The sequence below is a fragment of the Oncorhynchus gorbuscha genome, linkage group LG22 (genome assembly GCF_021184085.1).
Source record: "Oncorhynchus gorbuscha isolate QuinsamMale2020 ecotype Even-year linkage group LG22, OgorEven_v1.0, whole genome shotgun sequence".
Taxonomy (NCBI): Eukaryota; Metazoa; Chordata; class Actinopteri; order Salmoniformes; family Salmonidae; genus Oncorhynchus; species Oncorhynchus gorbuscha.
Genome location: NC_060194.1, coordinates 843177 through 865966, shown reverse-complemented (window position 1 = coordinate 865966; position 22790 = coordinate 843177). Strand labels below are relative to the sequence as shown.

Below are 22790 nucleotides of genomic sequence, written 5' to 3'. Positions count from 1 at the left end.
TTCCTGTTAAGCTACTTGTGACGGCGTTCTTCGTTTGTCAAAAGAGAGTTCGACCGAAATGCAGCGTGGTGGTTACTAATGTCTTTAATGAAGAAAAACAAAAGCGATACATGAAATAACTATTAGAAACAAAAACAACAAACGGAACGTGAAACCTAAATACAGCCTATCTGGTGAAACTACACAGAGACAGGAACAATCACCCACAAAATACACAGCGAAACTCAGGCTACCTAAATACGGTTCCCAATCAGAGACGAGAATCACCTGACTCTGATTGAGAACCGCCTCAGGCAGCCAAGCCTATACAACACCCCTAATCAGCCGCGATCCCAGATATACAACAAACCCCAATACGAAAATACAATAACATAAACCCATGTCACACCCTGGCCTGACCGAATATATAACGAAAACACAAAATACAATGAACAAGGCGTGACACTACTGTGACACTACTGCATTATGTAAAAAGGAGTACTGAGAAACCATCTCACAGACCTTCGCACAGGCTCTCAACTTGGTTGCCTGCTGATGGCCCATCAAGGGCTTCACATTGTTTTGAAACTGGTTGGGATATGTTAAAAGACTTCCAAAACATTCACACCTGGCCCAATGCACAATCAGGAAGCAGTTGTCTGGATTTCACAGAGTTGAAAAACCGATATATATATATATATAAATAATCTCCCAGGTGTTTGTGGAGCTGAACGAGTTGGTGATGGATAAGAACCAGGAGTTGCAGTGGCGGGAGACGGCCCGCTGGATCAAATTTGAGGAGGACGTGGAGGAGGAGACGGACCGCTGGGGCAAACCCCACGTTGCCTCGCTCTCCTTCCGTAGTCTTCTGGAGCTCCGCAAGACCATCTCCCACGGTGAGAGAAAGAGGGGAAAGGGCGGGGGGGGGACTAGGTGGGAATAAAGAGGGCGAGGGGGAGAAGGAGTTGGGAAAGGAGAGGGTGAAAGAGGGAAGGGAGTGGGTGAGTTAGGAAAAGAGAAAATGGAGTGATGAAGAGATTGAGGAGGAAGGGAAGATAAAGGAGGAATAAATACAAATCGAGGGATGAGAAAGGCAAGAGAATGAAGTAGCGTTTGTTAAAGGGGCACATTGGGGGGTGTTTATTTAGGTGCGGTGCTGCTGGACCTGAACCAGCACACCTTGCCTGGCATTGCCCATCAGGTGGTAGAGCAGATGATAATCTCTGACCAGATCAAAGTGGAGGACCGGGCCAATGTCCTCAGAGCCCTACTACTCAAACACAGGTATCTCTTTTTGTCTTGCTGTATGTAATCCTTTATCTACCCTGCTACCTACGGTATTCACAGTGTTTGCATACATCATTGGTATTTCTACACAAACTCAGTTCAGGCGTTCTCTCTCTCCTCTGCAGTCACCCGAGCGACGAGAAAGAACACAGCTCTTTCACGCAGAACATCTCTGCCGCCAGCCTGGCCTCCCTGATGGTGAACCACCACAGCAGCAGCAACCACATAGGCCAAGCCGAGCCCTCTGCCAATGACCCCGTCGTAGGTGGAGGAGAGGCCGCCTGCATCCTTCCAGACACCCGCATTGACATGGAGAAGAGCGAGGTCTTCACTTGAAAGTGTGGCTGTGTTTTTGGGAGTGTGTGGGGTTGAGTGTGTCTGTGTGTGCAGGATGTTTGTGAGTCTGAGCGTTTTTGTGAGCTCTGTTTGTGTAGTAGTGTGTTGTGTGAGTTGTGTTTCTGGGTGGGTGTACGCATTCATCTTTATCCACTTGTCTAGGTGATTGTTTATTGTTTTTTTTGTCTGTGTGGTGTCTAAACGACGTTTTCGTCTACAGAAAGACAGTCCTCCCAAATTGGGCATGCACAGGTCCAAGTCCAAACATGAGCTCAAGTTGCTGGAGAAGATTCCGGAAAATGCAGAGGCCACCGTCGTCCTCGTAGGTATGCCTTACTATTCAAATCAAATCAAATGTTATTTGTTACATGCTTCGTAGACAACAGTGAAATGCTTACCACGAGGGAGAGGTTGTTGTTCTGGTACTACACTGCTAGGTCTCTGACCTCTTCCCTCATGGGATGCTGTCTAATCGTCATCGGTGATCAGGCCTAACAAACTGTCGTGGGTGAACAGGGCAGGGTGTACAGGAAGGGACTAAGCATGCACCCCTGAGGGGCCCCCGTGTTGAGGGTCAGCTTGCATTGTTGCCTACCCTCCCTACCTGGGGGCGGCCTGTCAGGAAGTCCAGGATCCAGTTGCAGAGGTTTCCTTGAAACATGTAGGTATTACAGACTGGGTCAGGGAGAGGTTGAAAATGTCAGTGAAGATGCTTGCGGGTCAGCGCATGCTCTGAGTACGTGTCCTGGTAATCAGTCTGCAGCCTTGTGAATGTTAACCTGTTTAAAGGCCGTACTCACATCGGCTACGGAGAGCGTTATCATACATTCGTCCGGAACAGCTGGTGCTCTCATGCATGTTTCAGTGTTGCTTGTCTCGAATCATTAAAGTTCAATTACATTTAATAACTGTCTCTCGCAGGCACCGTGGCCTTCCTGGAGCAGCCATCCATGGCATTTGTGCGTCTGCAGGAAGCCGTGCTGCTGGAGTCTGTGCTGGAGGTGCCCGTCCCTGTACGTTTCCTTTTCCTTCTAATGGGCCCGCCCATCGCCAACATCGACTACCACCAGATCGGCCGCTCCATCTCCACACTTATGTCTGACAAGGCGAGTTAACCGTTGGGTAACCCATACTGCCCTGTGTGGCTCAGTTGGTAAGAGCGTGGCACTAGCAACACAAAGATTGTGGCTTCAACTCTCACAGGGATCACATACAGAAAATGTATGCACTCACTGTCCTGTAAATCCCTTTGAATAACTCTGATAAGTGGCATATATTATTGTTATTATTTCACCGCAGCACTTCCACGAGGCGGCGTACATGGCGGACGAGCGGCAGGATCTGCTGAACGCCATCAACAGCTTTCTGGACTGTAGCATTGTGCTGCCGCCGTCTGAGGTGGGCGGCGAGGAGCTGCTTCGCTCGGTGGCCCGCTTCCAGAGAGAGATGCTCCACAAGAGAGAGGAGCAGCAGGGCAAGAAGCTCAAGGTCAAAGAGCCCAAGAGCCCAAAGGATAAAGGTAATAGAGACAGGTATACACTGATACACTCAGATATGCACAGACATATACTCCAGAGAGGAACCGAAGGGCAAACTACTGGCCAAAAAACCCAAAGGTCCTATGGACAAGGGTGACAAAGACATGTACTGGAGCAAGGAGCTTGAGGGCTACCTGACCAGCAAATAACCCCCTCCCTCCCGCAGCTCTGCAGGCACCCTTCAAACCTGGGGATGACCCTCTGCGCCGGTCGGGCCACCTGTTTGGGGGGCTGATCAGTGACGCCGCACGGCGCTACCCCAAATATGCCAGTGACTTCCGTGATGCACTCAACCCCCAGTGCATGGCTGCCATCATCTTCATCTACTTCGCTGCTCTGTCGCCCGCTGTCACCTTTGGAGGACTGCTGGGTCAGTCACTCAGAGCCCCATTGGGGGAGGGAAGAAAGGAGGGGGAGGGAAAGAAGAGGGACAATTACTAAATAGAAATGAAGCTTAAAAGAGGTCTATAGTTGGCTTTATCATTTTGAGTTGGTATTCACTTTCTCCATCCCTTCCTCTCTTCTTCTTCTTCTAGGTGAGAAAACGGGGGGGTTGATTGGCGTGTCTGAGCTGATCATCGCCACGGCGATGCAGGGGGTCATCTTTTCCCTCCTGGGGGCACAGCCTCTGCTGGTGGTGGGCTTCTCTGGACCCCTCCTGGTTTTTGAGGAGGCCTTCTACTCAGTGAGCAACTAACCCAATTCTTCCATTCTGTTATTCCCCCTTCTCCTCAAATGTGGTTCACTCCCCTGGCAAGGATTTACAAGTAATAAACTGGTTGCAGAATTACTGGATTCCCAGTTGAAGGATTTCCTGCTTATTCCTTCCTAATTCCAGAAATCTTTTAAATGAAAAAAACTATGAACTTTGGGAAAGTTTCAGCGATTTTGCAACCCTAGCTGGTGCAAGGAATATGGTTGCAATGTGTGCATGATAATGTCACTTTCTTGAACATAACCCAAAGTTGCCTCGTGGTTCTGTATTGCAGTTCTGCAATGCCAACCATATAGAGTACTTGACGGGCCGGGTGTGGATTGGCTTCTGGCTGGTGCTCATCGTGGTCATCATAGTGGCCTTTGAAGGTAGCTTCCTGGTCCGCTTTGTCACGCGCTTCACCCAGGAGATCTTCTCCTTCCTCATCTCCCTCATCTTCATCTACGAGACCTTCTCGAAACTGGGCAAGGTGAGGTTTAGAGGAGGAGCGCCCTTTAACACTGGGCAAGGTGAGTTTTAGAGGAGGAGCACCCTTTAACACTGGGCAAGGTGAGGTTTAGAGGAGCACCCTTTAACACTGGGCAAGGTGAGGTTTAGAGGAGGACCCTTTAACACTGGGCAAGGTGAGGTTTAGAGGAGGAGCACCCTTTAACACTGGGCAAGGTGAGGTTTAGAGGAGGAGTACCCTTTAACACTGGGCAAGGTGAGGTTTAGAGGAGGAGCACCCTTTAACACTGGGCAAGGTGAGGTTTAGAGGAGGAGCACCCTTTAACACTGGGCAAGGTGAGGTTTAGAGGAGGAGCACCCTTTAACACTGGGCAAGGTGAGGTTTAGAGGAGGAGCGCCCTTTAACACTGGGCAAGGTGAGGCTTAGAGGAGGACCCTTTAACACTGGGCAAGGTGAGGTTTAGAGGAGGAGCACCCTTTAACACTGGGCAAGGTGAGGTTTAGAGGAGGAGCGCCCTTTAACACTGGGCAAGGTGAGGTTTAGAGGAGGAGCACCCTTTAACACTGGGCAAGGTGAGGTTTAGAGGAGGAGCACCCTTTAACACTGGGCAAGGTGAGGTTTAGAGGAGGAGCACCCTTTAACACTGGGCAAGGTGAGGTTTAGAGGAGGACCCTTTAACACTGGGCAAGGTGAGGTTTAGAGGAGGAGCGCCCTTTAACACTGGGCAAGGTGAGGTTTAGAGGAGGACCCTTTAACACTGGGCAAGGTGAGGTTTAGAGGAGGAGGACCCTTTAACACTGGGCAAGGTGAGGTTTAGAGGAGGAGCACCCTTTAACACTGGGCAAGGTGAGGTTTAGAGGAGGAGCACCCTTTAACACTGGGCAAGGTGAGGTTTAGAGGAGGAGGACCCTTTAACACTGGGCAAGGTGAGGTTTAGAGGAGGAGCACCCTTTAACACTGGGCAAGGTGAGGTTTAGAGGAGGAGCACCCTTTATCACTGGGCTGGAGCTGATTGGGCTTGCTTGTCCACTGGCTTACAAGTTCATAGCTTTCATTGCTAGCATACCGCTGCATACAATATGACTCCGTCAAGAGCGTTTGAATCGGAAGTCATCTATCGTACACCTGACACAGATGAAATGGTGCAGGAATTTATGAGACTGATGAGAAAACTGTGTGTCTGTCTCTGAGTCCGTGTGTCTGTCTGTGCCTGTCTGTCTGTCTAAAAACCCACCAAGATCTTTCAAGAGCATCCTCTCCAACGCTGTTACCTGGTCAATGACACATGGACATCCTCATCATGCAACAACACTGTGGTTGGTGTGCCTGGCAAGGTGGTGGGGGAGCCCAACACAGCCCTCCTGACGTTGGTGCTAATGTCCGGAACGTTCTTCATTGCATTTTACCTGCGCAAGTTCAAGAACAGTTCCTTTTTCCCAGGCAAGGTAAGTACAGTAACCCTGGTCTGCCTGACCAGAGCCATACATTATTGGCCCTTAGAAAATACTTATTGAAAATGCATGAAAGGTGCACTATGCAGACATTGCTATGCCATTTCCTGATTGATAAAATTCGAATAGTTCACCTAATTTCAGTTTGTGACAAAATAAGCAAGTATAGTGTAGAGAACCATTGTACCATCTAAACTGCTGTGAAATATATATTCCATAACCAAAATAAATTGGATTTTCAAGTGTTTGAAGTTGGTGTACAGAACTGAAAGTAATAGACGCAGAAACTAAACTTAAGACTGGGAAGCATAGAAATAGTGAACATAGAACAGATGTACCGCTTCTTAGACTTGCTTTTGATAACAATGGCCGTTCTATGACTCGTATGTATATGTTTTTTTTTGTCGGGTCGTCCAAAAAGTGACATATTGCATGTGGCAGTAATGCATCCATTTTATATTCAATCTGACTGCATGTTCTTTGTCTCAGCTCCGTAGGATGATTGGAGACTTCGGGGTTCCCATCGCGATTCTCATCATGGTGTTGGTGGACTACAGCATAAAAGACACCTACACCCAGGTGAGATATAGGTCAAGATCAAATGTCAAGAGAGCAATCAGAAGTGAGAATAGCCCAGGCTAACCTTTACCCTTTGACCACTCCACCCTATTCAGAAGCTAAGCGTGCCCACAGGCTTCTCGGTGACCAGTCCTAAAAAGCGGCAGTGGTTGATCCCCCCGCTGGGCTCGGACGGACAGTTCCCTGTCTGGATGATGGCCACCAGCATCTTACCTGCCCTGCTCGTCTTCATCCTCATCTTCATGGAGACACAGATCACCACGTAAGCCGGGTGTTCAACAAGGCTATGATTTAGCTGTCCGAGATCGGAGACAAAATCCCCATGTCGTTGCTAACACAGGGCGCGCGGCTCTCACCGGTGCTCGTTTAATATGAACGGGTCAGAGAAGAAATTTGAGGGCTACTGATCTCGTCTTTGAGCAGTCCCAAACGTCCCAATATTTTCAAACATGTTTTATCAGCAAAAAATCTGCAATGCTCTCATAGTGTGAGAAGTGCATATTATAGAGTAATACAACCCCTCTCTACCCCCATCTTACATATTATAGAGTACTACAACCCCTCTGCACCCCCATCTTACATATTATAGAGTAATACAACCCCTCTGTACCCCCATCTTACATATTATAGAGTAATACAACCCCTCTGTACCCCCATCTTACATATTATAGAGTACTACAACCCCTCTCTACCCCCATCTTACATATTATAGAGTAATACAACCCCTCTGTACCCCCATCTTACATATTATAGAGTAATACAACCCCTCTCTACCCCCATCTTACATATTATAGAGTAATACAACCCCTCTCTACCCCCATCTTACATATTATAGAGTAATACAACCCCTCTGTACCCCCATCTTACATATTATAGAGTACTACAAGTCATCTCTCTCTCTCCCTACCCCCTTACTCTCTCTCCTTCACTCAATCCCTCTTCCTCCACATTCCTCTCTTTTTATACACTCTTTCTCTCTGTGTTCTATTTCCTTCCGTCAGGCTGATAGTCAGTAAGAAGGAGCGGATGCTGTTGAAGGGCTCCGGATTCCACCTGGACCTGTTCATCATCGTGGCCATAGGTGGGGTTTCGGCCCTGTTCGGTCTGCCCTGGTTGGCCGCCGCCACCGTGCGTTCTGTTACTCACGCAAACGCCCTTACCGTCATGAGCAAGGCGGTGGCCCCCGGCGACAAGCCCCGTATCCATGAAGTGAAAGAGCAGAGGGTGACGGGCTTCCTCGTAGCTCTGTTTGTCGGTAGGCATGACCCCTTTAACTTAGTGCCCATGACTAAATCCAGAGTAGGGTTGCAAAATTCCAGAAACTTTCCCAAATTGCACAGGTTTTCCAAAAATCACATTTTCACATGTGAAATAGTTTTATATTTGGCAAGGTTAAATCACTGTTGTGACACCTTGCAATGATCTTAGTCAGATATGACTGCGGCGCAGCAGAGCACAAGCAAATGGTTCAGCTTCAAAATCTGTGAAAAAACACGTCCTATCTGGCCCCAACCCAATTTATAATGTCTGGGTCCGTCAGACGGGGAAGTTGAGCTTTACAAGGAAGTGGCTCCTGGCGACAAGAGCAGAGGGTGACGTGCTTCCTTATTGCTCTGTTCGTCGGTAGGCTTGACCCATCTAACTTAGGGCCAAGGCCTAATTTGAGAATAGGTTCGCAAAATTCCAGAAACTTTCCCAAAATGCACAGGTTTTCCAAAAATCCTGGTTGGAGGATCTCCCTGGAATTAGGAGGGAATAAGCAGGGAGATGATCCTGCAACTGTGAATCCTACAACCAGGATTTCTGGAACACCTGGGAAGTTTGGGAAAGTTTCTGGAGTTTTACAACCTTACTCCCCCTACAAAAAAACACATGTCAAATTTGCAGTTTCATATGTGAAATATCTGTTTTCACATTTACTGAATTTAGAGTTCACATGTTAACACCACCTTTTTACATGTGAGGAGAATAATATGTTTTCACCTCACATGTGAATTACAGTTTCACATGTGAAATTTCTCATGTTAAAAACATTCACGTGATAATCGGATATGCACTTTCACAAGTGTAAAAAAAAAAACTTTCACATGTGGAATTGCATTTTCACATTCGAGGAACAGTGGACAGAGCCTTATTTTGGGGGGTTTAATGGAACACATTCAAATGGCGACATAGTTCTGCACTGTTTGTTAAGGGCTTGTAAGTAAGCATTTCACAGTAAAGTCTACACTTGTTGTATTCGGCGCATGTGACAAATAAAGTTTGATTTTGATAGTTCTGCAGTATGAAGGCCACTGCCTGTTAAACAGGTCATATTTATTTTCTGCATCCATTTTTGGATTTATAAATTAATTATATGTACCCATTTATTCTTGAAGAATATAATGTATAAATGAGTTTAGTTCAACTGTTCTGTAACCCATTAGAACCCAAAATATAAACTTGATTTAAGCCAAAGTAAATGTAAACAAACACGTGTTTATAGCCTTAAAACATGGTTAAAAATTTCATTTTTATATAATGGATGGTCAGTCCTTGTATCCATAGCATCGTCAATGGATTAGTGTGTTTGTATTACTCCAGCCCCATCCCTCATCTTTTTATCGAAACTGGCGGGGACAGTGGCGATTTTATCATGTAAATCTTGGTGGGGAAAACAAAACAAAAAAATGTAGATTCTCGCCAGCAGAGCCACTACACAACACTAAACAATACACTACACAACACTAAACAATACACTACACAACACTAAACAATACACTACACAACACTAAACAATACACTACACAACACTAAACAATACAGGAATTCCACTATAACGGTGAAAAACAGTGTCCACAGACTGTTAGAGTCTACATAAAGCTGTCCCAATAGCAGAGACCCAACAGCAGAGTCCCAACACCTTACCACAGCTGCACCTGGCTATCAGCAGTCTACATAAAGCTGACCCAACAGGAGTCCCAACACCTTACCACTGCTACACCTGGCTATCAGCAGTCTACATAAAGCTGCCCCAACAGCAGAGCTTTCTTTTCAGCACTATGGAGTGAATCCGTACCACAGCTGCACCTGGCTATCAGCAGTCTACATAAAGCTCTCCCAACAGCAGAGCTTTCTTTTTAGCACTATGGAGTGAATCCTTACTACAGCTGCACCTGGCTATCAGCAGTCTTAATTCAGCCTCATTTATTGCCTTTTCAACAAACATAGCTGACAATTAAGATGTACAAACTACAACACTATCATGACGTGTAGATTGTGGCTTCCCCCCCCCCCCCACTCTCTCTTCTAAACCAGGTTTAGCACCTCAGGTCATAAATGCAGGGTAGAACCTACCATGCAGTATTCAGAGAGAGAGCGAGAACTAAGGACTTCACTTCGCCAAACTCCTAAATCCCCAAAATGGGAGAATGAAACATTCGTTGGTTTTGAGAATGTGGGAATGATCCACTTACGGGATAGTTATGTTGAGTGTGTTTCATTCTCATGAAGGACAGGAAACACACATAACGCTTTCCCTTAAAGTATACATTTCCCAGCTGTCAGGTTTGCATCTAAATATTGTGAAACGTATGTGTTTAAACATGAAACTATTTATTAAAAGATGTAATGTGATGTTAGGAACTAGTCCGTGGCCACACCCTCGTGAGCCCAGTCATTAGGCGTCATGGAACCGTCTCTATTCTACTGAAACATATAAAACCCTGATGAAATTCACACCACGCAAACCCCGGAGTAAGCTAAAGTTGCAAATGATTGAATTTCTAAGACCGAAACATGCGGGGTGATGCTGGTATGTGAAGTGGTTTAAACTACAACTCTACCAAAAGACATATACCACGTGGAGCATTGGCTACACGGCTGGAAATGGTTCAACTCGATTCCAACAGAATAAGGGCGAATCTTAGACACAATTACTAGTCTGCAGCTATAAATTACGTAAACCTAGGACGAGAATACAGACAACCACCGAAGCATCTATTCTATTCTACTCTGAAGTATCCATTCTAACCACCTACAGGACGATCGAGGATTCCAACGGAGAACAACGACATACGGGCGTAAATATACAGTTGAAGTCGGAAGTTTACATACACTTAGGTTGGAGTCATTAACACTCGTTTTTCAACCACTTCACAAATTTCTTGCTAACAAACTATAGTTTTGGCAAGTCGGTTAGGACATCTACAATGTGCATGACACAAGTAATTTTTCCCAAATTTTTTTACAGACAGATTATTTCACTTATACCTAACTGTATTACAATTCCAGTGGGTCAGAAGTTTACATACACTAAGTTGACTGTGTCTTTAAACAGCTTGGAAAATTCCAGAAAATTATGTCATGGCTTTAGAAGCTTTTGATAGGCGATTTGACATAATTTGAGTCAATTGGAGGTATACCTGTGAATGTATTTCAAGGCCTAACTTCAAACTCAGTGCCTCTTTGCTTGACATCATGGGAAAATCAAAAGAAATCAGAAAAAAATTGTAGACCTCCACAAGTCTGGTTCATACTTGGGAGCAATTTTGAAACGCCTGAAGGTACCACGTTCATCTGTACAAACAATAGTACGCAAGTATAAACACCATAGGACCATGCAGCCATCATACCGCTCAGGAAGGAGACGTGTTCTGTCTCCTAGAGATGAATGTACTTTGGTGCGAATCCAGTTCAAATCCATCCCAGAACAACATCAAAGGACCCTGTGAAGATGCTGGAGGAAACGAAGTACAAAAGTATCTATATCCACAGGAAAACGAGTCCTATATCGACTTAACCTGAAAGGCCGCTCAGCAAGGAACAAGCCACTACTCCAAAACCGCCGTATAAAAACCAGACTATGATTTGCAACTACACATGGGGACAAAGATCGTACTTTTTGGAGAAATGCTCCTCTGGTCTGATGAAACTGAAATAGAACTGTCTGGCCATAATGACCATCGTTATGTTTGGAGGAAAAAGGGGGAGGGTTGCAAGCCGAAGAACACCATCCCAACCGTGAAGCATGGGGGTGGTAGCATCATGCTTCAGGAGGGACTGGTGCACTTCACAAAATAGATGGCATCATGAGGGATGAAAATTATGTGGATATATTGAAGCAACATCTCAAGACATCAGTCAGGAAGTTAAAGCTTGGTCGCAAATGGGTCTCCCAAATGGACAATGTCCCCAAAGCATACTTCCAAAGTTGTGGCAAAATGGCTTAAAAAGCATGTGTGAGCAAGGAGGCCTACACACCTGACTCAGTTACACCAGCTCTGTTAGGAGGAATGGGCCAAAATTCACCTAACATATTGATGGGAAGCTTGTGGAAGGCTCCAGAAAAGTTTGACCCAAGTTAAACAATTTAATGGCAATGCTACCAAATACTAATTGAGTGTATGTAAACTTCTGTCCCACTGGGAATGTGATGAAAGAAATAAAAGCTGAAATAAATCATTCTCTCTACTATTATTCTGACATTTCACACTCTTAAAATGAAGTGGTGATCCTAACTGACCTAAGATGGGGCATTTCTATTAGGATTAAATGTCAGGAAGTGGGAAAAACTGAGTTTTAATGTATTTGGCTAAGGTGTATGTAAACTTCCAACTTCAACTGTGTATACATTGCAATTATTCTGGAATGAGCGGCCGTTCATGTACAAACGATTAGCATTTCAATTAATATAATTATAGACTGTGTGTAATGAACCCATTTGTCTTTCTCAGTCCCACGCCCTTCCCTTTGTCTATATATATATATATACCGTCATATCGGCTTAGCCCACTAGGCACTTTTCTACCCATGTTGGTAACCAATATCTACTGTTTGTTTGTCATGTTTTTCTGTGATTATTTAGTTAGTTAGTAAATAATGAATTAAGCCAGTGTGTATATTCCTGATTCATAAGTTATGCTAGGGTTCATGCAGATAACCAAGAATTTTACGACGTTCAGATGAGACTGATAGATGGTATAGAATAATTAATGATAGACTGCTATTGATATAAAAGATCTTCAGATTTTTAAGAATGGATTCGGGAGATAACCTAATGCTTCCGTGGTGCTCCGGATTCCTAATGAGCTGGTTATTTATTTATTTAATCAAATAATTCAACGTTAGGTAAACGATTGTAAAATTGCATGTCATCTCATTTAATCATACTAGAGACACGACAGCATAAAGGAACGATGAGCGGATAAGAGGCTATTCATAATTTAGATTAAGATGTTAATTAGCGAGCTAAGACAGACTCAGTCAATATAACTATTTGTTCAACACTTTTGAAATGTACAGCGACAAAATTCAGAACTTGGGGTGTTCTTACATTATTCTCCCTGTACACCAAGTCAGAATTGTAGGATAAATAAAGGGGGCATATAAGCAGACAAAGAAAGCTCTTACAATATTTGATGATGACATTTTCTAAAACAGGTGTCATGGAAATTCTACACAGGGACACTCAAAGGCAATCTTAAATGAATCATCCTTTATTATCAGTGAGCTGGAGAGGTTCCAACCAACTCAATGCACCAAGTATACATGTCGATCAGGACCTTCACCTGGGGCAGTCCCGTTAGTTCTCTTATATATAGTCAAGTTATATTTGAATGATTTACCTTATTCATCATTAATTTATCATTAACGTTTGCTTTATTCATGTGACCGACCAATACTGGGTCATGCATATGACAGACCAATACCTCCATGAGGCTTCTTCTCTATAAGCTGAGACCTTGAAACTGAAATATCCCTTTCTCCAAACAAGGTTATGCACGTAGTGTCAAATTATAGATACTGATATTGAGGACTTGTTCAATCCGTCACTTGCATGAACATAGAAATTGGTTATAAGAAAAGCACCAACATAAAATGTTCCATCACACAGGCTATAGGCTACATGTACACCACCAAGTCAGAATAGTAGGGGGAAAGGGACCAAATTATTAGAGTGAGGCACATGGGCTACTAACAGCTTGTTACACAACATAAACTTAGCATTACTTTCTTATCTACAGTATACATATCTCCCTAATATTACATAATTTATGCAGCAGCATACATTTTTGGACTCACCTTGCTGTTCTGTGCTCACTTGAACAGGAAAATGACATGGCGGTCCTTCTTGTGGGCAAATTTTGTCATCAAACTTTGTCATCAAAGTCTGGCATTCTCTGGATTTATGGTGCTTTCAAGACAACTGGGAATTCTGAAAAAACAAGGGTGAATCATGACGTCAGGGATATTCAGGTCGGAGCTCTAGAAAAAGGCTCTAGAAAAAGGCCTGAGTTCCCGACTTGGAATTCCGAGTTGGATGACCGTTCAAAATGTGTTTTCCCAGTCGAAGCTAATTTTTTTCAGAGTGCCCACTTGTCTTGAACTCACTGAAGTCTGAGATTCCCTAGTTCCGAGTTTCTAGTTGTTTTGAACTCACTGAATTCTGAGATTCCCTAATTCCGAGTTTCTAGTTGTTTTGAACTCACTGAAGTCTGAGATTCCCTAGTTCCGAGTTTCTAGTTGTTTTGAACTCACTGAAGTCTGAGATTCCCTAGTTCAGAATTTCCAGTTGTTTTGAACGTGGCAGAAGTCATGCTGGATTGACAGCATGGTCAATGTATTCAACCTTTCAGGCCCATGGTGTTGCATGTGAATGTTTATCCTTTTTAAGCTTGGAAAATAGACCCTTAAGGATAGTAAAGAGACAACACTGCTTTTAATGTGATGACAATTACTTTATCAAATCAATAAATATGTTTAATTATTACGATGATTCAATTAATCCTGTAACAATGAACTCATTAGCAATCTTGTGCACCACAGAAAAAGTTGATTTAACGAATTACCGTTTTCCGAATGAACTCTTAAAGATATAAAGATTTCAGTCATCAATCAGTCATTAATGAATTTACCTTCAGTCTCATTCTGAATGTTACAAAACCCTAGAATAAATGATGAATCCGCGATATACAAATTGGCTTAATTATTTATTTACTAACTCAAATCAAAATCAAATTTTATTTGTCACATACACATGGTTAGCAGATGTTAATGCGAGTGTAACGAAATGCTTGTGCTTCTAGTTCCGACAATGCAGTGATAACCAACGAGTAATCTAACTAACAATTCCACAACTACCTGATATACACAAGTGTAAGGGGATAAAGAATATGGACATAAAGATATGAATGAGTGATGGTACAGAACGGCATAGGCAAGATACAGTAGATGGTATCGAGTACAGTATATACATATGAGATGAGTAATGTAGGGTATGTAAACAAAGTGGCAAGTGATATATTTTACATCCATTTTCATCAATTCCCAATATTAAAGTGGCTGGAGTTGAGTAACTGTTTGCAGCAGCCACACAATGTTAGTGGTGGCTGTTTAACAGTCTGATGGCCTTGAGATAGAAGCTGTTTTTCAGTCTCTCGGTCCCTGCTTTGATGCACCTGTACTGACCTCACCTTCTGGATGATAGCAGGGTGAACAGGCAGTGGCTCGGGTGGTTGTTGTCCTTGATGATCTTTATGGCCTTCCTGTGACATTGGGTGGTATAGGTGTCCTGGAAGGCAGGTAGTTTGTCAGGACCCGGTTACGAACCCGGGTCTCCGGAGTGAGAAACAGTCACTTAACCAACTGAGCCACGAATAGTCGGCAGAACCCAGAAGATACAGCAGTACTTGAGACGGTGTATTTAATGAAGAAAAAAAGTGAAGTCCTTCAGGAAAAAGGTAAATCCACAAGGTGGTAGGTATAGCATAAAAAGCCTCAAAAGATAATCAAAAATAAATAAACAAGAACAAAAAACAGAATTCCACAAGAGAGTCCACCGGGATCAACAAGAGTACACAGAATACTAGGGCTGGGTGCTAACATACAAACACAGAGCAAATAACTGAGGAAAACTAAGGGTTTAAATACAATCAGGGGAAACGAGGCACAGGTGCAAATAATAATGGGGATCAAGGGAAAACAAGGTCAAAAAGCACAATGGGGGCATCTAGTGACCAAAAACCGGAACAACCCTGGCCAAATCCTGACATAGTTTGCCCCCGGTGATGCGTTGTGCAGACCTCACTACCCTCTGGAGAGCCTTACGGTTGTGGGCGGAGCAGTTGCCGTACCAGGCGGTGATACAGCCCGACAGGATGCTCTCGATTGTGCATCTGTAGAAGTTTGTGAGTGCTTTTGGTGACAAGCCAAATTTCTTCAGCCTCCTGAGGTTGAAGAGGCGCTGCTGCGCCTTCTTCACGATGCTGTCTGTGTGGGTGGACCAATTCAGTTTGTCTGTGATGTGTACGCCGAGGAACTTAAAACTTACTACCCTCTCCACTACTGTCCCATCAATGTGGATAGGGGGGTGCTCCCTCTGCTGTTTCCTGAAGTCCACAATCATCTCCTTAGTTTTGTTGACGTTGAGTGTGAGGTTATTTTCCTGACACCACACTCCGAGGGCCCTCACCTCCTCCCTGTAGGCCGTCTCGTCGTTGTTGGTAATCAAGCCTACCACTGTAGTGTCGTCCGCAAACTTGATGATTGAGTTGGAGGCGTGCATGGCCACGCAGTCGTGGGTGAACAGGGAGTACAGGAGAGGGCTCAGAACGCACCCTTGTGGGGCCCCAGTGTTGAGGATCAGCGGGGTGGAGATGGTGTTACCTACCCTCACCACCTGGGGGCGGCCCACCAGGAAGTCCAGTACCCAGTTGCACAGGGCGGGGTCGAGACCCAGGGTCTCAAGCTTGATGACGAGTTTGGAGGGTACTATGGTACTATTGTCCAGATGGGTTAGGGCAGTGTGGTTGAGATTGCATCGTCTGTGGACCTATTGCATCGTCTGTGGACCCATCGTCTGTGGACCTATTTGGGCGGTAAGCAAATTGGAGTGGGTCTAGGGTGTCAGGTAGGGTGGAGGTGATATGGTCCTTGACTAGTCTCTCAAAGCACTTCATGATGATGGAAGTGAGTGCTACGGGGCGGTAGTCATTTAGCTCAGTTACCTTAGCTTTCTTGGGAACAGGAACAATGGTGGCCCTCTTGAAGCATGTGAGAACAGCAGACTGGTATAGGGATTGATTGAATATGTCCGTAAACACACCGGCCAGCTGGTCTGCGCATGCTCTGAGGGCACGGCTGGGGATGCCTTCTGGGCCTGCAGCCTGGCGAGGGTTAACACGTCTAAATGTTTTACTCACGTCGGCTGCAGTGAAGGAGAGTCCACATGTTTTGGTTGCGGGCCGTGTCAATGGCACTGTATTGTCCTCAAAGCAGGCAAAAAAGTTATTTAGTCTGCCTGGGAGCAAGACATCCTGGTCCGTGACATGGCTGGTTTTCTTTTTGTAATCCGTGATTGACTGTAGACCCTGCCACATACCTCTTGTGTCTGAGCCGTTGCATTGCGACTCTACTTTGTCTCTATACTGATGCTTAGCTTGATTGATTGCCTTGCGGAGGGAATAGCTACACTGTTTGTATTCTGTCATGTTTCCGGTCACCTTGCCCTGGTTAAAAGCAGTGGTTCGCGCTTTCAATTTCACGCGAATGCTGCTATCAATCCACGGTTTCTGGTTTGGGAATGTTTTAATCGTTGCTATGGGAACGACATCTTCAATGCACGTTCTAATGAACTCGCTCACCGAATCAGCGTATTCGTCAATGTTGTTGTTGGACGCAGTGCGGAACATATCCCAGTCCACGTGATGGAAGCAGTCTTGGAGCGTGGAATCAGATTGGTCGGACCAGCATTGTACAGACCTGAGAGCGGGAGCTTCTTGTTTTAGCTTCTGTCTGTAGGCAGGGAGCAACAAAATGGAGTCGTGGTCAGCTTTTCCGAAAGGAGGGCGGGGGAGGGCCTTATATGCGTCGCAGAAGTTAGAATAGCAATGATCCAAGGTTTTACCAGCCTTGGTTGTGCAATCGATGTGCTGATACAATTTAGGGAGTCTTGTTTTCAGATTAGCCTTGTTAAAATCCCCAGCTACAATGAATGCAGCCTCAGGATATGTGGTTTCCAGTTTGCAAAGAGTCAAATAAAGTTAGTTCAGAGCCATCGATGTGTCTGCTTGGGGGGGAATATATACGGCTGTGATTATTATCCAAGAGAATTTCCTTGGTAGATAATGCGGTCAATATTTGATTGTGAGGAATTCTAAATCAGGTGAACTCTAACTAAATAATCACACAGAATTACATAAACACACAAACAGAATAGCTTAGACATTGATTACTACATAATGCAATGAAAAGTCCTTAGTGTACTAAACTGAAATGACGGCTTGTTACACAAAATGGTGGATTCAAAAGAGAGGGAAAGGAAAGAGCGGGAGAAAAAGACAAAGGACTTCACTAAAGTACATACAGCTGATAACTATGCTAACGTACATACTGCTGATAACTATGCTAACGTACATACTGCTGATAACTATGCTAACGTACATACTGCTGATAACTATGCTAACGTACATACAGCTGATAACTATGCTAACGTACATACTGCTGATAACTATGCTAACGTACATACTGCTGATAACTATGCTAACGTACATACAGCTGATAACTATGCTAACGTACATACTGCTGATAACTATGCTAACGTACATACAGCTGAGAACTATGCTAACGTACATACAGCTGATAACTATGCTAACGTACATTCTGCTGATAACTATGCTAACGTACATACTGCTGATAACTATGCTAACGTACATACTGCTGATAACTATGCTAACGTACATACAGCTGATAACTATGCTAACGTACATACAGCTGATAACTATGCTAACGTACATACTGCTGATAACTATGCTAACGTACATACTGCTGATAACTATGCTAACGTACATACAGCTGATAACTATGCTAACGTACATACAGCTGATAACTATGCTAACGTACATACAGCTGATAACTATGCTATACAGCTGATAACTATGCTAACTACATACAGCTGATAACTATGCTAACGTACATACTGCTGATAACTATGCTAACGTACATACAGCTGATAACTATGCTAACGTACATACAGCTGATAACTATGCTAACGTACATACAGCTGATAACTATGCTAACGTACATACAGCTGATAACTATGCTAACGTACATACAGCTGATAACTATGCTAACGTACATACTGCTGATAACTATGCTAACGTACATACAGCTGATAACTATGCTAACGTACATACAGCTGATAACTATGCTAACGTACATACTGCTGATAACTATGCTAACGCATACAGCTGATAACTATGCTAATGTACAGCTGATAACTATAACTATACAGCTGAGAACTATGCTAATGTACATACAGCTGATAACTATGCTAACGTACATACAGCTGATAACTATGCTAACGTACATACAGCTGATAACTATGCTAACGTACATACAGCTGATAACTATGCTAACGTACATACAGCTGATAACTATGCTAACGTACATACTGCTGATAACTATGCTAACTTACATACAGCTGATAACTATGCTAACGTACATACAGCTGAGAACTATGCTATGTTGTTTGATAGGGAAATGTTCTTTGGATTGAATCTTTCAGAGTACCACCCGGTGGTTCTCGGTCAAATTTACTTGCCTAAAGTACTTCTACAGCTGCAGACTGAGTATTCCCGTGTTGTCTTCATCTTCTTCACTCGAGAAGGTTTCAGAGTTTCTAACCATTTTGTACCTTTCAGCTCACGCTGTCTGTGTACTGGTCGTGTAGAGTCTAACCATTAGTGACATCCAGTTCACACCGTCCCCCTGCTTGGTCTCTAGTTTTAAACCATTTCTCAGCCATGTAGCCACTGCTTCATGCTGACTGGTCTACAGATATTTTCTTCTTCTCTGTTGAAAATTTCAGAGTGTCTAACCATTTCGTATCTTTCAGCTCACGCTGTCTTATGTAGAGCTAGAACCATTTTACACGCCCATAGCAACCCGGCAATGTACTGGTCTCTAGAGATTTACATTTCGTAACTATTTCAGCATTTCACCATTTCAGCACCCAACGGGCTCGTCCTCACGTTCTCTGGTCTAAATGTACATTTTGTCACTGGTCCTTTTATGAAATCTGGAAAAAGGGACGTTCCATGATGCCGACATCTCTGTGCTCACGTGGGTGGGGTCACTGACTTGTTAAAACTTCATATTCTCTCACTTAGAAGGCTAACATCCCATTACATCTTCTCACAAATAGTTTCATATTCAATCATATAAGTTCCACAACATCTAGATGTGAATCTGATCACTGGAAAATATACACATTCAGAGATGCAGTTATGTTGTTCTACTGTCCTTAGTTACATCACAAATTAGTAATGAATTTGACATGATTGTTCTTTAAGTACCCACGGACCCTTCCAGCAGCTTGGATTACAGAAATATTGTTTCATTATCCAATCTTGGATGTCACAGTACTACAATATCTCTCTCTGTTGTAAAGAAGGGATTTTAAACTTCCCTTTCATTGTGTGGGAGAGAGAGCGTTCCTGCAGTTATTTACGACCGTTATAAAACTGTGGTGGGAGAGAGGAGGGGGTCTGGTGCCTATGATCCTCACCCAAAAGAGCAAGTCATGATACCAGACTTGGACTACACACCCTCTCTACTGAATAGCAGGCTAGTGATTGCTTTCCAACACTTGCAGTTAGCCACTAATTCCTTCCAAACCTTCAACAAATCATTGTTGAATTTGCGATTTCCAACTTGTTGTGTAATGTTTATGGCCGATGAGCGCCGAGACGTTTTATCCATCATTTCTTGAAAAGGATTTGCCAGTAGATTGTTGACTTGATTCATGATGACTACTTGTGTAGCTTGCTAGCTAAGATTTTGAAAGTATGATGTTGACATGATCATGCCAATCAAAGCTACGGTAGATATAATGTGATTTGACATCATTTTATCAGTGTCCAAAGCCTTCTTGGATGGGCACTTCTAATGTAACTCTATGGCTTGACTTTCCAAGCTCTCCCCGTAGATTTTGCGTGTAGTGTCCCCATGAGTGACAGAACACTGAGCCAATCATGGTGCAACTAGAGAACATTACCAACCCCTACGCACTGTATTTTCCACTGGCTGCCCCACACACCACAGAAAGCACTGGGCTTGAAACACCTGCATTTTGGAGCTGCTTTACTCAAGAAATAAAAAAAGAGACCATGTTTGTATGCAGCTTTATTAACTCAATTATATTTTTTACATTGTTTGCCAACTGATATGTGACACGTAATAATGCCAATATAACAAAACAGACAACAACAAACAACAGGGCTCTACCCCACCTGCCATGAATGACGGGTCACCACTGGGCAAGGAGAACACTTTGTTAAAGTTTCAATTAAGGATTGCCACTTTAAACAAAAAACCTTAAATGAAGACGGGTCATAGAACACTTTGTTAAAGTTTCAAATAAGCACTTTAAACACCTTAAATAGAGTCATAGTGTTATTATATGGTGCCATCCTCTAGTGCAGGGGTGTCAAAGTCAAATGGACGGAGGGCCAAATAAAAAATTTAGCTACAAGCCAAGGGCCGGACTGTTCGAATGTTCATTGAAAAATTTTTAAATGACGCATATAGTCTAGTGAACCTAATTGAACCTACTGAAAACCTAACAAATATATTCCAATATGATCAGATAAATAAAGCAATATTTTCTTATGGCTCTGTCAGTAATCTTTAATTTTCAACAGACACAAAAGACAAATTTCCTTTATATAAAAATCCCCATAACATGAACATTAAATGAAAGAAAACATATTCAAGGCACCATCAGTAGCCTATATTTTCTATTTTAGCAAAAGTGGGCTAAATTTACTTCAAAGAAAAAAACAGTAATAGCAATTTTCTATCATCCACTCAACTGAAATATTTTTAAAATATAATTGGATTGAAAACAATAAAATAAAGTGCAAAAATCTATTAATCAAAAACAACACTTTGTTTAAGGAGAAGTAACATGCAGTGAAAACAAATATTAAACTTTAACTTTTAAACTTGAACTGAGTAAAAACTCTAAATATGTGATTGCACAGTAATGTTCACTTGTTTGAGGTTGAGGGTGATACTTGGTGGTGTCCCATCTTTTCCACAAGTTCATCAATGTTCGGGGTAAGGCTCTGAGCTGAGGAAATCCTCAGAATTGAGTGGAGGTGTTCAGCAGTAAGTCGACTTCTGTGTGATGTTTTGTTCAAGTTCATCAAAGAAAACAGTTGTTCACACAGGTATGTGCTGCCAAACATAGACAACGTTTGAGCAGCCTGGATGCGCAGCTGGGGCATTGTGTCGGGGAGGAAACGGGCGAACTCCGCAGCACCCACTGCCGCATATTTTGCCCTCAGTGCATCATTGCATTGGAGGTCAATCAACTCCATTTGGAGGTTTGGTGGTGAGCTTTCCATCAACAGCAAAAAGCAGTTCCAACCTTTTTTGTGCTTCAAAGTCAGCAAATGTCGAAAGTCAGCGGCAAGCATACCTATTTTATCAGCCAACTGTGCACTCGGGAACGCACTGGTAGAGAGCTTCTCTTTCATGGTCTGGCAGCTGGGAAAGTGGCTCAAATTTTTTTCCGCATCTGCGTCTCCCACAGAGTCAGTTTGGTTTTAAATGCCTTCACTGTACTGTACATATCAGAGATGACACGATCCCGACCCTGCAGCTGCAAGTTCATTGCATTCAGATGTTCGTAATGTCACACAGAAAAGCCATTTCACACAGAAACATTTGTCCGGAGTTGTGTTGTGTCTTTCCCTTTGCTGTCCAAGAACAGACAAATCTCCTCACAAGCTCGAAACATCTTTGAAGCACCTTTCCTGGCTTAGCCATCGCACCTCTGTGTGATAAGGCAAATCACCATGTCCGTTTCTAACTCCATCAGAAATGCCTTGAACTGGCGGTGATTCAAACCTTTGGCTCTGATAAAGTTAACTGTGCGCGTGATGATGCTCATTACATGCTCCATTTTCAAGGCTTTACCGCACAACGCTTCCTGGTGTATGATACAATGATAAGCTGTTAGCTCACCTGTCGCGTTTTCCTCTTGCATCTTTTCCCGTATCTTCGCCACCAGTCGCTCCTGTGTCCACACATCGCAGGTGCTCCGTCGGTTGTCAAACCCACGAGTTTTTCCCAAGGCAGCTCCATCTCATTTACACATCTTGACACCTCTTCATACAAATCATGCCCCGTAGTTGTGCCATGCATAGGACGTAAAGCCAAAAACTCCTCTGTCACGCTTAGGCTGGAGTCCACTGCGGATGAAAATTGACAACTGGGCAATGTCAGAAATGTCGGTGCTCTCATCCACAGCCAAGGAATATGCAATGAAATCTTTTCCCTTTTTCACAAGCTGCTCTTTTAGATTGATGGACAACTGGTCTACTCTCTCGGCAATGGTGTTTCTGCTCAGACTCACATTTAAAAAGAGTTGGCTTTTTTCTGGGCAAACTTCGTCACAAACTTTAATCATG

The 22790-nt window shown here is 43.6% G+C and overlaps 1 protein-coding gene across 3 annotated transcripts in view; it reads left to right on the top strand.

Annotated features, from left to right (window-relative positions):
- LOC124009532 (anion exchange protein 2-like) overlaps positions 1 to 22790 on the top strand; it is a 124116-nt gene that overhangs the window by 97802 nt on the left and 3524 nt on the right. For all 3 annotated transcript variants that reach the window (XM_046321402.1, XM_046321400.1, XM_046321401.1), the window contains 13 exons: positions 695 to 875; positions 1128 to 1263; positions 1392 to 1590; positions 1823 to 1928; positions 2524 to 2708; positions 2902 to 3121; positions 3307 to 3510; positions 3677 to 3825; positions 4130 to 4324; positions 5542 to 5748; positions 6244 to 6333; positions 6429 to 6595; positions 7335 to 7588. In XM_046321402.1, the coding sequence (XP_046177358.1) occupies positions 695 to 875; positions 1128 to 1263; positions 1392 to 1590; positions 1823 to 1928; positions 2524 to 2708; positions 2902 to 3121; positions 3307 to 3510; positions 3677 to 3825; positions 4130 to 4324; positions 5542 to 5748; positions 6244 to 6333; positions 6429 to 6595; positions 7335 to 7588 (2293 nt within the window). The remainder of the gene's footprint in view (positions 1 to 694; positions 876 to 1127; positions 1264 to 1391; positions 1591 to 1822; positions 1929 to 2523; positions 2709 to 2901; positions 3122 to 3306; positions 3511 to 3676; positions 3826 to 4129; positions 4325 to 5541; positions 5749 to 6243; positions 6334 to 6428; positions 6596 to 7334; positions 7589 to 22790) is intronic.